Source organism: Anser cygnoides, chromosome 12 (genome assembly GCF_040182565.1).
Source record: "Anser cygnoides isolate HZ-2024a breed goose chromosome 12, Taihu_goose_T2T_genome, whole genome shotgun sequence".
Taxonomy (NCBI): Eukaryota; Metazoa; Chordata; class Aves; order Anseriformes; family Anatidae; genus Anser; species Anser cygnoides.
This window is the reverse complement of record NC_089884.1, coordinates 9,806,284-9,822,282: the sequence shown is the minus strand read 5'-3', so window position 1 is coordinate 9,822,282 and position 15,999 is coordinate 9,806,284. Positions and strand designations below refer to the sequence as shown.

General features: G+C 36.7%; 1 protein-coding gene across 1 annotated transcript; it reads left to right on the top strand.

The window, feature by feature from the left end:
* The first annotated feature begins 1,910 nt into the window (after positions 1–1,910).
* NAE1 (NEDD8 activating enzyme E1 subunit 1) lies at positions 1,911–15,872 on the top strand. Its single transcript, XM_048068798.2, has 20 exons — positions 1,911–2,068; positions 3,117–3,220; positions 3,315–3,375; positions 4,283–4,313; positions 4,908–4,979; positions 5,272–5,351; positions 6,519–6,628; positions 6,968–7,077; positions 7,645–7,707; positions 7,958–8,021; positions 9,033–9,124; positions 10,382–10,441; positions 10,528–10,661; positions 11,644–11,719; positions 12,061–12,100; positions 13,153–13,239; positions 14,277–14,369; positions 14,753–14,867; positions 14,939–14,988; positions 15,638–15,872. The coding sequence occupies exons 1-20, from the start codon at positions 2,013–2,015 to the stop codon at positions 15,745–15,747; spliced, it is 1,608 nt and encodes a 535-aa protein (XP_047924755.1). The 5' UTR covers positions 1,911–2,012; the 3' UTR covers positions 15,748–15,872.
* Positions 15,873–15,999: the final 127 nt, after the last annotated feature.

Below are 15,999 nucleotides of genomic sequence, written 5' to 3'. Positions count from 1 at the left end.
AGTGGCCAAATGGCTACGTGTGTTTGATACCGTTCAACACTTCCCCTTCATCTCTTTACATTCAAAACCACATAGATGGCTAAATATGTGTATTTCAAAGGAGGAATGACAAGAATAGAGGAAACATGCTGGCAGCATGACAGGAAGTGGACTCCACATAATGGAGGTTTTAATAGTTAGATTTAAGAACGGTGAAAAAGAGGAATGACAGTGCCTGAAAGATAAAATCAGCCCGAATAAAAATTTACCTGTGAATTATAGCTATATCAAATATATAGTTAAGTATATACACAGTATTTGATGTCCTCCCCCATTGTTTTTTTTTTCTTTTTGAGGCAAAAATTAAGTTTTCCTTAAAGCTAGAGCAACACTGTTGCATATACGTATACCAGATCATTCTGTAATCCTGATGACTGTTGATATTGGCTACCTCCAATGACAGCAACACACATTTGGACAACTTGCTGTGTGCCTTCTTTATTTAATACATACGAATGCGTCAGATGTGCCGTTGCCTATTAACAAAATAAGACAGAAATACAATCAATTTGGATACAAGCTGCTCACTCTAGAGCCTTTGGAGTACAGAAGACAGGAGCAGATGAAGTGTTAAAACATTCATCACCCCCAGGCTTGTCTACACCTCAGGTTCTTGAGGGTATCTAGTTTATCCAGACAGCTCATCTCTCTTCTTACATTGCCATTACTAATGCTGCCAGTTTCCAAATCGGAGTTATAATAAGGTGATATCTGTTCTTTATGTAAGAATTAAAGTCATTTATAATGAATCCAAAAACTGCACAAAAATACTTTAAATGTAAATATAAACACGAGCGGGTACTGCAACATCAAACATCAAAAAACAGACTCATTCCAGATTTTTTTCACTTTCAGTACTTTATTTAAAAAAAAAAAGTGACTGCCTACAGTTTTTGATTGACAATATAAATTTCAGATTTTATATTCTCAAATGTTTACTTGCAAACACAAGACCTTGACTAAAACATGGAAAAGAACAGTTAAAAGAGGGCCAAGAGCAAAGAAGGTTTTCCTTTGGAATGACAGGCAAAGTGGCGCAGAAAAAGAGGAACTGGGTACCTGGTCCCTAGGAGTTTCCCAGCCTTCACCTGTCATTTTTTGCTGGGACTCGTCCCTAACTTTTAAAGCTGCTTTATCGCAGAACTCCAGAACAAGGGACTACATTTTTGAACTGAGTCTGAAAGAGTAATTCTTGTAATTTATGGCTTGAACTTTTGAAACCATATGATTGTAGCAGTTAGCAAGAACAGAACGAGCCCTACTAAATATTCCAAGTCACTGAGACTTCAACAGAAAGAAGGATTTACTGTGACAGAACAAACACAAAGCCTGAGAAAAAGTGTACTTTAGAGGACATGCTGTACATGGGAAAAAAAAAAATAAAAGAGGAAGCACTGGAGTGCATCACAATGTCATCGGCAAAGTATATAACCCTAGGTTGTAATTGCACTGTTGTATATTTTGTTCCCGTGGACAAATAGTACTAAAGGTACTAAAGAGCAGCAGGGTAAGTGTAATGTAACAGCTTCTGTGAAGTAACCGATACTGGAAAAGTGCACACATTCGGGGGCCTCTCTTGTTGGAATTTACTGACAAGTGTTGGTTTGAAACGCTTAAAGATGACAAATTTTGTCTTTTTGGTATGATCTGTACTGATCCTATATGGAAAGACTTCCGTGACAGAAGTACACGGACACAGCTGACTCCGGCTTTTCCTGTCAGAATACATTTTCTTTTCAGTTGAGGAGCGGAGGGCGCCTCTCCTCAGCTTCCGGCCGGACGAGGCATACCCCCCGTGCCCACCGGAGCGCTTTCGCCTGCGGGCTTCGGCGCCAGCACGCCGAGACGTGCAGGGACGACTCCAGCCCACAGCCGGGCCCGCCGAGGCCTCCCCTCACCCCCGCCCCGCCACCGCCTCCACGGGCCGCCTCCCGCCGCCCGGCCGCGCCTGCGCATCGCGGTAGCGGGCCGCCATGGCGCAGCCGGGCCGGGCCAGCCTGAAGGAGCAGCGATACGACCGGCAGCTCAGGTAGCGCCGCGCCCGCACGGCCTCCGCGGAGCTCGGCCTCGGCCCTGCCTCGCCCCGCTTCTCGCAGCGGCCTGCAGCCGCTCCGGCGGCCCCATTAGAGCGGCCGCGGCCCCTCGGCAGGCGAGGGGCGGCCGTCGGGGATGTGCCCGCGGAGGGCAGGGGGCTGAGGCGGGGCTCGGGGTTCGAGACGGGTGGCCGTCCCGCCGCCGTGCTGCCGAGGGAGCCTTCGTCCCTGCCCCGGGGAGCAGGCAGAGAGGAAGCGAGTGGGCTGGGGAAAGGGCGGCTGGGGCTGGAACCAGCCCCGTCCTGGGGCGTGGCGAGCCTGGGTGGGTGTAATTCCCTTTGCCTTGCACGCGTCTGGAAATCTCATAGAGGTTTTAATGCCTTCATCTCTGTCTTCAGGAAGTCTTCTGCATGTGAAGAGAGTAAAATCCCAGCCCCTGTGAGGTCGGGGGGGTTGCGAGTCAGGACAGCGGAGCCTCGGTTTCAGCCTGAGGATTATTGATGTTTTAAGTGCATTGCCTAACCAAGCAACTCCTCCAGGCTGTTCGCCAAGCTGCCTGTACATTTCTGTGCCTTGCACCTTCTCAGATCATAGCATTACCTCATTTATAGTGAAACTTACAAAAAAAGCATTCATTAAGTACATCATTTATAGTGAAACTTAGGAAAAAGCATTCAGTTTTAGTTTTTTTCTCCCAAGGACAAACTTTGCTTAAGGAGTGTTTTGACCCATCCTGTTTTTTAAAAAGCTAAGTATGTTGCAATAGGAAAAGGTGTGCACATTTGTCTGGTGCAGAGTGTAAGGACAGAGAAAATGAATCAGCAATAAATTACATTTGTTCTTTAGACACTTTCAGGTCTGTCACAGTAAGTTTTCTGAAAGAAAGTTTATTTTACTTAATGCTAGTTGGCCCTTCTCAACGGCAAATGGAAAATAGTATGCTAGCCTCTGCTTGTGATCGTTCAATTCTTTTTTCTTTTTTATATAAACACTTTACTCTGGAAAATTAAACACAGAGGGCTTCTGTTTTTTATCCCAATATAGATTGTGGGGTGATCATGGACAAGAAGCTTTAGAGTCTGCCCATGTTTGTGTGATAAATGCAACGGCCACAGGAACTGAAATACTCAAAAACTTGGTGCTACCAGGTAAGTAAATGTCAGTTCTATATTTGTGTTGTAGTATAGCTGATAATAAGTTCATAATGCCTAGTTATTCACGGTATTTTTTTTTTCCTCCAAGGTATTGGTTCATTTACGATTGTGGATGGAAATCGGGTCTCTGGAGAAGATGTTGGAAATAAGTAGGTTTGTTACTGGCTTCTTAAACAAATTGAGAACTAGCAGAATTCCATAAGTAGTTTCATCTCCATGCTTTTAAAGTTACATAAAATTCTTCATAATGCTAAACCTCTATATTTTGCTCCAAGTCTTCTTTTTCTTTGATGTTTGTGATGTATACAGCATATGTGATCAGCAGTTTGATGTTAGCTGAGTTTTACTTTTTTTCTTTAGCTGCTGTTATTGTACCTTACAGATCTATTTGCTTCATATGTCCAGTTTATAAAGGCAATGGTCTGCTCAGTATAACTTGTTTGCTGTCCTTGAGACATGAGTAAGATTTGCTTGCATTTCAGCATGGTTAAAGTTATTTTCCTTAGTGGCATAACAGTTGTGGTGACAAAATGTTATTTTTTATTAGTTTACCATTGTGAAACTATGACTGATATTTCCTTAGCTTCCACAGCTTTGAACGGTGTGCAGCTTGGGATAGGATAAGAAACTTATTACAGATTAACAAATTACTTTTGATCTGTAATAATCTTAGATAACTTTCTCTTACAGTTTGGGTACATACCCCAAAATATCTGTCTACCTGCCGGGTTAAATGTGGGGTAAGGATATTCTGTTACACGAAGAAATGAGTACTAATGGCTCTTTAATGAGCCCAGTGAAAATGAATCTGTAGTATGATCCTGGCTTCTAGAGGAGTTTGGCTTGTCTTATTTTTCAGATTGGTGGCTCAGGCAGTGACATTTTTCCTTAATAAACCGATCATGAGGAGAATATAACAAAGCAGGGAGGAGGAAAGCAGATTTAAAGGGGAAGTTTGTTTTTTTTTTAATATGAGAGTCAACAACATAGTCTGCACTACGGAAGGTAGCTTCATGTTGTTTTTTTTCAAAATAAAATGTTTTTTTTTCTTTTCAGTTTTTTTCTACAAAAAAGCCATATTGGTCAGGTAAGGATATAATAAATGTCATTTTAGGTATATTGAAAGAATGAATGTATTGAGTAAGTACTCAAATGTAGTGTTGTAATTAATGCCCAAAACATATGTATAGGTTAAAATCCCTATATTCTTTAATTAAGAGATTAATGTTCCATTCATTGTAAGTGAGAAGAAAAGCTCAGTTCTGTAAAGACTGAATGAAAAAAATGACAGGATCTGGTTAAGAATATCGTCGGAAGTGTAAAGTGGAAGAGAATAGCAGTTGTTGGAGTAAGGCTCAGAACAGAGGGGTGAAGGAGCAGGGGGCAAGGAGGAATCACAGGGACAGAAGAATACAAAAAGCACGAGTAACTCCTAAAAGTTCTCGAATTAACCTGGAAATTAATAAATAGCCATCACATAACTTTTGTTTTGAAAGCATTACTAAAAATACGTCTTAAACAATTGTCTGCTGTTATGGGATTTATTTTTTCTTTTGCAAACAGGGCATGGAATATCTTAGCTTATGAAGAAGTCTGTTTACCATTTAGCATATGTAGTACTGATATACAATATAAACTGAGTTTCAAGAAGTTAAATAACATCTTTATTGTTCCAAAACAGAGTCGCGCCCAGAGTGCCACTGAGCTTTTGCAGGAATTGAATAATGATGTTTCTGGAAACTTTGTGGAAGAGGTCTGTCTAAAAGTATTTTATAGATTTTTTTTTTTCCTTTACTTTACATTGTGAAGACTGTGAAATGATAACCATGTGTTGTGTTTGTAGCAATGCAGTGTAAATAGCTTCATGATAAAATGACTTTTGAAGAAGATCTTAATTTATTTGATAAAAGTCAATTTTAAGCATTATTTTGTAATTTCATTATAATACTGTAGCTTTCACTGAACATTTTACATTCAGTGTTGAAAAGACTTTGTTATCAGAAATTTTTGTCATGTTTCCTGAAATACTTTTCTCTACTGTTCAGAGTCCAGAAAAACTTCTAGACAATGACCCTTCCTTTTTCAATCGGTTTAACTTAGTGGTTGCAACACAACTACCAGAAAGGTAAAGAGTCACTTCAAATTGTTTCTTTTGTCTTCATTCAGTGGTAAAAGCAGGTGTCAATTGCAGGTATGTTCTTGCAGGAAAAAACAGGCAAAACAAAACTCTTCCATTGTGAAGGAGAGTTGTAATAAATGACTGTATTTTTCAATTGACCTTTCTATATGTTGATATGTAGTTGCAAATCTCGTTCAGATCCATGACTGACTTTTAGGTGCTTTCTCCTGTTTGTGTCAAGTACTCTTACGTAGTGGAAATTGTTTCTGCTCCAAAGTTGCTGTAACAGTTATTCCTATTATGTAAAACCTAACAGATAGCAGGGTCTGTGATACCTTTGGATTTTTGCAAATGTATTTTATCATTTACATTTTGTTGTTTATCATATCATTCGCTCTGTTTTACCTACGTAATAATAATGCATAGGTAAACTTCAATAAGACCTGATGTTCTTGAATTAAAAAAAACATCTGTGTTAAAAAAACCTGTGGTCTCTCATGCTGCCTTCCAATAAAAAGTACAACTGAAAAATGACAGTTCTCATAGCATCAAAATGCTTGGGGGAGAAGAGCATGCTTCTGTTACTGTAGACAAGCTTCCTCCACAGGGGAAAGAGGTTGCTGGATAGATGAATTGTTTTATCTTGCTTTTGCAAGGAAGTAGCTGTTCATACTTAACTCATTCCCTTCCCACCCCCTGCCTGCTTACATAAAAGCAATAGGAATTAAGAACCAACTTGTTTCTTAGTAAAGCGATCTTTGCATGCACGCATTTGGGAATTAAGAGCATTTCTTAAGTGCTATTTAAAAACCTCTGATTTGAATTGCCTCTACCAGAAGTTACGTTCGTCTCTGTGCAATAAACATATCTAACTTTTTTCTTCTTTCACATCTCACTGAAAAATTTTCTACTTAATTAACATTCAGAGTATTGGGACAATAGAGTTAAATACAAGAAAGACAATGGATAAACATATGACCAGTCTATGTTAAATTAATGTGTAAAATTACTCTCCGTCAGAAGTTTGATCATATGTGCTTAAAATCATAATAATGATAGTGGAATACTTTCGTAGAAAACTTCTTATACAAATAACTTGTACAAGAGTTAACTTTGCGGCTATTGTTCTCTTATATATCTGAAAAAAAAAAAAAAACACGTTTTTCCTTACAGTACGTTGCTACGTTTAGCTGAACTTCTCTGGAATTCTAATGTTCCTCTGCTGGTCTGTAGGACTTATGGACTGGTTGGTTACATGAGAGTCATCATCAAAGAACATCCAGGTTAGATTTATGGTTTTTTTTGAGATCAAGATTTTTCTAAAAAGTGTAAAGCTTCTAAATGTAATGTCACTTATTTCAACTTTATTTTGTGAGGTATTTAGTATCTTGTAAGTCTTCTACGGTTTGCAGTTCCTCACCAGCATTCTTTGAAAAATGCATAGAAACTATGGACTGCAACAGATAGTATTGGAGGTTTTCTTCTGACATTAAACTTAGCCTACATGAAACACTTTGAGAATCTAACAGTGAAACAAGCAGGTGATGCACTATGTTTTGTATATAGCTGTGTTTTGAGGGCTGGGCATAAAACTGAAATGCATCGTGTAACTTCTTTTGCAGTTGTTGAATCTCATCCTGACAATGCATTGGAAGATCTGAGACTGGACAAGCCATTTCCAGAACTGAGCGAACACATTCAGTCTTATGACTTGGATCATATGGACAAAAAGGTTGGTATGTGGTTTACACTATGGTCTCTAAGACAGGTGCAGACACAAAACGGATTCTATGAAAACGCCTCTTAGCAGATGACTTTTTTGGCGACTCATCTCATCTGAGCAGAGGCAACAGGAGAATCAGTCACGAGGTACTGCTTTTGGCCCAGATATTACAGTCTGTATTTCAATCTTAAGCAAGGGGAAGGTCTTAAGAATACTGAAGGACAATTTGTCATTAGATTGATTTCTCCTCTGCCCCCCTCCTCCCCTTCTTATGATCAATTACTGCTTTACTGCTGCAGAGCTTTGCGTTGTGGATATTTGTACAAGATGTTAAGTTCTGCTTCAGAAAAATATGGGAGAACTTGGCTCATCTACACTTGTCTTAAAGTAGAGGAATAACAACTTGTTTTTTAGAATTTAGAGGATGTTATTTCAGAATCAAAATCCAGAACATGTCCAGTGTTGCAAAGTAGTAGAAAGGATGTTACAAGTTTATAATGAAAGTAAGTTCTTAATTCGTTTCCTGTTTTTATCTCTTCTAAACTTGACAACAATTTCTCTCCTTTTCAATTACAGGACCATAGCCACACTCCATGGATTGTGATTGTAGCCAAGTATCTAACAAAATGGTTCAACGAGGTATGTTGCAAAACAGGATAAGTAATCAGTTTGTTGTTATTACTACTACTACAGAGTTGTCTTTTCTAAACCAGATTATTATTTTGGCAATATGTACAAAACAAAACAAGATGGAAGCATAAAAATATTACTAAGTGAAATACAAATGAATGTATGTGAACCTTAACAGACTCCTAAAGTTTAGCAGTATGAACACCATGAGTTTAGTAGATATTTTTAAGACAAGCTCTTTTTGTGTTTTTAAATTTAGAAAAGTGATCAGTTGCCTAAGAGTTACAAAGAAAAAGAAGCCTTCAGACAACTGATTCGGCAAGGTAATACCTCCTATGAGTCTTTTTTTTTTTTTTATACTGGCAGAAATATATAAGGCAATATTTGAAAAATAATCAGAATTTCTCTCAGGGTTAAGTTAAAAAAAATCTGCTGACATATACAGTGTGATTCTTCTGCTACATGATAACTTCATACAGATGGATCTTAAGAACCCTAATTTGCTTATAAATGCATCTTGACGGTGTTCTATACTATTCACTGTTTAAGATACAGTATGTTTTCATTTGAATGGGAGGAGAGGCATTGAGAAAATTCTGTTGAAAATGCTAATTATCAACATTGAAAATGTGATAAAGAGGGAAGTGAGTGGCTTTTGATGTTGACTTACTAACTGGAAGTATTTAGTTGGTCAGTTGGCCCACCAAATTGTTGGTAGTTGTTGCAGTCCTAAATGACTAGTCAAGAGAGAGATCATGTAGGCTACTGAATATAGTGTAGTCTGTGAACAGACTTCATTTATTCAGATTTTTAAATTTAATACCTCTTGCGGCTGCTAAAATTGAGACTTTTTTGAGATCTAGAAATATATTGTCTTAAATGGTTGTATAATTAAAACATTATAGTTTTGGAATATTATCATTTAAAGATGACCTGTGTGCAAGCTGCTTCCAAGAGTGGTTCTGTCATTTTCATCCCTAGTTTATGTTAGGGAACTGATCTGCTTGAAAAGTAGTGATTAGCTTTGGTGAAGTTTTTAGTGGAGTCCTTTTCCTGATTGGAATTGTTGTATGAGTTCAAAAGCATAATGGGGCACCTTAGCATAAGTGGCTCACACGCACACACACACATAGAAAGATTGGGTGTGGGAAGGAGAGTTAAATTGCTTTTTAGTTTTATCAGTATATTTTGGTGATAATCCGTTTTTTGTTGATGTGTCATTATGCCACAGATAGATCCAAAACCAATCTGTTCTGTTGGTAAGACCTAAATGATGAGGCGTAATTCAGGGAATTGTGGTGTGTGTGTTTTTGGTTTTTTTTTCCTTCAATAAGGTATCTTAAAGAATGAAAATGGGATCCCAGAAGATGAGGAAAACTTTGAAGAAGCTATAAAAAATGTGAACTCAGCATTAAGTACTACAAAGGTAAAGTAAACATTTATATGATATGCTTAAAGAAATTTCAAACACCTTATTTTGTCAGAATTTTTTAGGATGAATTCTGTTGCAACATCAATATTTAGGTAAAATGGCATTAGTACAACCTGAAAATTGAAATTAAGTGCAATAAAATAGACCTAGACTAGGTGGCACTGTAGCTTATGAAAACTCCTAATTTTGCTTGTTCATGCAAGGAAGCTCCGCTTCCTTCATGATGACTTTAATTTAAGGATAGAATGAGTCAGCAACTAGAGTTCATTAGCAGTGTATTGCTGTCTTAAACTTTTACACTTTAATTTGTGGAGGAAAATCCAGTAGGTGGCCTGGTATAATTACACAAAATTAGTAGTCATGAGCGTGGATGATGTCCGATTTAAATACATTGCTAGGAGGAAGAGAGTGCTTGAAGTTATGCTATATTGAAGCTGCTCACTACAGCATTTATTGTGTATAGAAATTGGGCTGCAAAAGACTTCTGACTCAGGAAATCCAGTACTTTCCTCTTGGAGAAGTTATATGATATTCCTTTTGTAAACTTATCAAGCCTAAAAATATTAGAAGTGAGGTTTTCATTGTTGACTGTATCTAATCCTGCAGTAGTAACTCATGGTTTAAAATTTACCTTGATCTGTCATCCATGATAAGCTGCAAAAGCTACATGGAGTCAAATCACATTCTATCAATCTTCATAGGTTACATTCCATTTTTATTTCAACTCTGCTGATACTTGTTTGGACATTCAAGCCTACCAAGAAGGCAGCAGGTAAAATTTTGTGCTGGCATCTGAGCTACTGTAGTCCACTTTCCAGGATAATACTGATTTATTTCGATTTGTGCCAGACTCTGAACTGCAGCAGTTAGGGAGTCACTCTCACTTTTGCAGCCTCCTCTTCACTTTCTAATTCTTTTTGGCTGCTCTGCCTCTCCTAGGTAGGATGGGCAGCTGCAACTGTTAATACCTTGTGCTGACAGTGCGACCACTCTTTGTTTTTAAAGTCTTCCACGTAGAAGATATAAATATAGAAAAATTGTTTGTAATGATCTTGATCAGAAGAAGTAGGTGTCTTGTTCTCATGCAGTGATTTTTTTGAATGCGTCTGAGGAGCACTGACTGCCAGAGGTTCAAGCAATATGTTAGTACAAAACTCTGAGATCACTTGGGTTGGATCTACAGTGTATTGATGTAATTCAAGAAGTTAAGTCAAGTAAATGGGGTATAAACCAAATTTATTTTTTTCATAGATTCCAAGATGTATTGAAGCAATTTTTAATGATGATTGCTGCACAAATCTCACAGAGCAGGTAATGAGTAATTAAAGGTAAGAGTTAATTTGTAGAAAAAGCATTACAAATACCATGGTATACATAACTTTATTGTTCATTTGCAGTCACCCTCCTTCTGGGTTTTGGTTCGAGCTCTGAAGGAATTTGTGGCAAATGAGGGGCAAGGAAGCTTACCTGTCCGGGGTACTATTCCTGATATGATAGCAGACTCCAATAAATTTATCAGGTTGCAAAATGTGTAAGTATCCATTTTTTCTATAAAAGCAACTAATGATACTAAAGGTTGATGATTTCAGACCTGTGTTCAAAAAAAAAAGGGGGGGATGAAGAGCTGCAGGGGAAGCCCTGCAGACTGGGCCTACCTGCTCCTGTCTGTAGCAAATGTTATCTGCTGTATGGAACCAGGGCCTGACTCTTTCATATGTGCCAGTTTCCTGATGCTAGGTAGTAACAGATCACTTTTCTTCATTTCAAATCTAATAAAGATGTTCCTACAGACAGTGGATCCCATAGTCTAGCTACTGCAGTTCGGAACATTTGCTTAAAGTAGATCACTGATTAAACACAGCCTCTTTTTTTCCTCAATATGATTGTCAGCCTGGTTACAGAAATTCTAATTTCCTAGATAACTGTTTCCTAGATAATTAATTCTAAATACGTAATTCTGATAAATCTCACTTGAAGGCATCACTCAGTAGATAAGCAAGGGCAATGACTTGGTGATTGAATATTAACGATAAATACTAAGCAGCATCAGCATGGATCAAGATTTTAGGAAGGCCATCTTTGAAGGCATGTATCCTCACCATAAACTTACTATTCCTGTGCATCATGGATATTACGTAAATTATTGGGCCAAGAAGACTTTATTACATTGTACTGTATCTTCAGAAACTCTTAAAATACTTCATGCCCAATAAAGGATGCATAGCTGCTGTTCTCATACTTAATTTTCTTCCAACTGTTTGTAATAGTGTTTTTTTTATACGAACTGGTTTCTAGAATATTTATGCATGGAGCTTGTAAGCCATTTATTTAGTGAACAGCTCAGTCCTGCTGAGTAGTCATACAGGAATATAAGTGCGTTCATGATCTTCAGATAGCTTGCTTTCATTTATGGTGCATGTATCTTATAATATAAAACAGGAGGAAATGGTCTTCACAGAGAAGTCTAAGATGATAATTCTATGCTGTAATTAAGAATATTTTATTATTGACAGGTACCGTGAAAAAGCAAAGAAGGATATTGCTGCTGTGGGTAACCATGCTGCTAAATTGTTACAGTCCCTAGGCAAGGTAATTACAAATGTAGGCTGCTTCTGACAGGGCAGAAATACTTTTTCCTGACATTCTGTAAAGAAGTAAGTCAAGAGATGGATATGAAAAGAGAGCTTAATTATCTCATTCCCTTAAGTTCTAATGAGATTTAATATTTGTGGTCTGTTTTATTTATCACTTTTGATTTGGTCATATAAAATAAAAGCAAAATATATGAAGAGCTATATTATTTACAATTTTAAGATAGCCCTTTTTACAAGAACGAGTAGTTAATATCACAGTGAATGTATTAGTACACCTGAAAACATGAATTGTCTGCCCATTGTATTGTACTGGAACCAGTGTATTTTCTGTTCTAGGCACCTGAGTCAATTTCAGAGAGAGAAATGAAATTACTTTGTGAGTATGCTTGGATTCTATTGCAGTGTTTTGCAGATGATGAAATATTAAACAAACAAAAAACTTATGAATGATAATGTAGCTATTAATTGTTAGCTCAGTAGTTGAACTTTTCAGCCATGTGCTTAGCCGTTGCATTCATCATCCTAAGCGTAGAGAACACGCTCAGCATTTTTCAAAAGTGAGTCTGTAAAGGTTGGCTTTAGAAAAAGATGGAATATTTTTTTTCAGGTCCAAACAACAGGTAGTAGATAGCCTCTACTCTCTGTAATTATTGCCTAGCCTCTACTTTCTGTAATTATTACCTAATCACTGTTGTACATTCTCTGATGCAGACTTCAGAGTGTAGGCTCTGTACACTTCTTGTAGTCTGAAAAGGTAAAACAATGATTCAGGGAATAGTACTGCTTATGGCAGTTAGGTTATGTGTTATGGATATATTCATGTGTCTATGGAGCAGCCTGAGTAAGTCTCACAACTGGAAAGCTTTCCTGTAAGCACGTAGCCAAGAACATGCTATATTTACATATCACTTGCTGGAATTTTTAAGCATCTCTTACAAGTTACTAATTTGTTTTGAGTGCCAGGTTGTAGGTGCACATTGGGTTGGTTCATTGCCGTGATAGTGGAGGAGAACCTTTATTTGCTCATGGCTGTAGTTAAAATATTAAATGAGAATACGTGAGATAGCGGTAGATATGGTGGAAGATAGAGAATCTGTGTTCATTTACAGCAGAAGCTGATGGCTGTAACTGATGAATTGCTGTAAAAGAGATGCACGCGCTGTGAGCTGTTACACGTAGCTGTTAGATAACACAACAGTTATGCTTAGAATGTGGAAGCAAATAAGCACAAAGTATTTCTGCAAATATATAGACCTAAATGTAGTCTAATAGATGTTATCACTGAGCTACAAGAAGAAACGGATTCAAGACAAACTCATCATTGTATTGTTTAACAATGTTTTACAGATCAGAGATAAGATTTATAGATTTAGTAGTTGATGATGCGTTCAAGTCAGTAATGCTCGTCTTTCTGCATTTTCTGCTTAGGCAGCAACGCAGCTTTTCTTCGAGTAGTGAGGTGTAGATCTCTGTCTGAAGAGTATGGTTTAAACACTTTTAACAAGGATGAAATAAGTAAGTACTCCTTTATGGCGTGTACTTTAACTGTGTTTTCAACTTGAATGGTTTTGTGATCAGAAAGAATTGCATGTTAAATATACACACGTGCAGTTTTATAATTTGGCATCAGTTAGAATTATGTTTTTGTTAACTGTAGGATGTTGATTTCATTTTGATTTTTGAAAGTTCAAAAATGAAGTTACAGAGTAATGCATATTTAATTTTTTCCATTTTTTTTGGTAGCACATACATAAAACATTGTCTTTCTTTAAACTTCTCTTTTTTGTACCCCTGTTATTTCTGACAGAACTGGAAAGGTGCTTTCACCTGACCAAAGATTTGATAATTATTATCTTGGCCTCTCTCAGTTCAGGTTTTCTGTATGTGAATAAAGGGAAAACTAGTTACTTAACGCTTTTTTTTTTGAACCTGCATAAATTAAAAAAAAAAAAAAAAAAAAGCTGGAAATACTTTTTATCATCACAACTTGTTTAAATGAAGCTCATACAAGTTCTCTAAATGTTTTGGACAAAATGTATGCACATTTATAAATGAAATATATATAGTTTGTATATGTATACATTTGGGAATATTGATAAGTTTGGTAAAAGCTCCTTGAATTAGCTGATAGTACCTTTTGAGACTTAGGTAGTTAATTTTTAGGAAGACTACTAAACTGTCTTAAGGGATTTAAGACCTGTTTTATAATTAGTCATAATTAAATGTATTAAGCATGCATTTCAAAGCCCAAAATTACAGCTAACGAATATCCCATTTAACATAGCAGCTGTCAGAGTTGAAACGTGAGTATCTTCACTGAACAGAAATTTTATCAAACATATAAAACAGTTTTGTCATGCACTCTGGAGTCAAAATCAACTATCTGGTAGGTCAGTCATTTACATTCTCGGTGGCAAACTTTCTTAACAACAGAAAAAAATCTAAGGATTTTACAGTTTAAGTACACGGGGAAATACTTGATTTCAAGTAATACAAACACTTTATTTTTCCCTTTAATCTGTACCTGCTAACCACTTCTTCTCTATTTTCAGTTTCGAATATGGATAACCCAGACAGTGAAGTAGTGCTGTACTTGATGCTACGGGCTGTTGATAGATTTTATAAGCAGCATGGTAGATATCCAGGTATGTTAATATCAGTTGTCATCATAAGAGGTATGAAAATTCAATAGTTATTACAATACTAGTTACAAACTGTATATATAACATTTGTTGTGTTTTTGTTTACTTATTAATGCGACTTCAACAATGCAAAAATGAAAAAGATTATTTGGGGGGAGATTTAGATAGATTGATATCACTGAAATGCGTTGCATGGATTATGAGTTAATTCAACTATGCTGCAATTTGTCATTATCATGAGTAGGATCAACAGAATTATTAAATATTATCTATTGCTATTAGTCTAATATATTAATCTGCTTAGAAATTTTTTTTTCAGAAGAAAAATAATAATTTTGAATGTGGTATTAAAGCTACATGATGAAACAGTTTGATTTATTTTCCAGGTGTCTACAATTATCAGGTAGAAGATGATATTGGAAAACTGAAATCATGCCTTACAAGTTTCTTACAAGAACATGGATTGTCTGTAGTGGTGAAAGATGACTATGTTCATGAATTGTAAGTAAAATATCATAAGAGTCACTTTGTAAAACTGACCTGGAAATACTAACTGTTACTTTGCTGTCTAGTTGTCGCTATGGAGCTGCTGAGCCACATGCTATTGCTGCCTTCATGGGAGGTAAGAATGCTATTGTATTTCCATAACTAACAAAGCAACTTGCAGTTGTACCTGCTTGAGTCAGAATCTTGCTGTTTTAATGACTTGGTATTGTCAGAGCAAAGACTGTAATTGTAGACTGTTGTCTAAGATGTAACAAAATTCTCCAGTTGTGGCTCCTAGCAAGGGTTTAAAGTCAGTAAAAGAAACCAAGTCAACTTAAATAATCCCAGTAGATTGTGTTTAAAAAAAAAAAAGTTTGAAAGAGGCTTATATAGAAGAACACCTATAGTAATTTTAAAAGGTAATATTTACAATAATATTGAATGTATTACATTATTTTAAAAGAAAATGTGTACCATGTTAATTTTAGGTTAACTAATGGTTAAATGTAATTCATCTTGACCTTTTACATTTTAATTGTGTGTAGATATGTGCACAGAGAAATTATATATAGTAAAGTGTATCTAAAGCTAGATTTGAGGCTTTTGAAGTAACAGCTTTCAGAGCCTCTTTTATATTTGGAAGTATTGAAAGACTTTGTTTTTTTTTACTAGGAGTTGCAGCGAGCACTTCCCTAGCAATCCCAGTGTGTACAGTTCTAGATAAAGAACATGCTTTTTACTGGATTTAAGGTATCACTTGCTAACTATATTACCTTATTTTATAGGAGCTGCTGCTCAGGAGGTCATTAAAGTCATTACAGGACAATTCGTAATTTTTAATAACACCTACATTTACAGTGGAATGTCACAGACTTCAGCAACTTTCCAGCTGTAGAATAACCATCTCGCATTTGTTGCCACCAGGCTGTGCTGCTGTGTTCTGTAAATACTGTGGTGGTTTGCCACTGACTGGACTGTTCTGTATTACCTGCAAAATTAAAGTTCTTTTGTTTGTAATGATTTTATCTGTTTTTTTTGTATGTTGGTTTGTTTCCCCCACTAAGGATGAATAAAATAATTCCCAATTCACCTTTTTTTAAAATCTAGAACTTTTTGCTTCCTTCGTAAGAAAAAAAGCTCTTTGCAT

What these genes read in the sequence shown, in the direction of transcription:
- NAE1 (XM_048068798.2), top strand. Translation starts at nt 2,013, where the DNA reads ATGGCGCAGCCGGGCCGGGCCAGCCTGAAGGAGCAGCGATACGACCGG. An exon ending in GCAACACAACTACCAGAAAG is followed by an intron (nt 5,352 to 6,518) that starts GTAAAGAGTCAC and finishes TTTTCCTTACAG; the next exon opens with TACGTTGCTACGTTTAGCTG. An exon ending in TTTTAACAAGGATGAAATAA is followed by an intron (nt 13,240 to 14,276) that starts GTAAGTACTCCT and finishes CTCTATTTTCAG; the next exon opens with TTTCGAATATGGATAACCCA.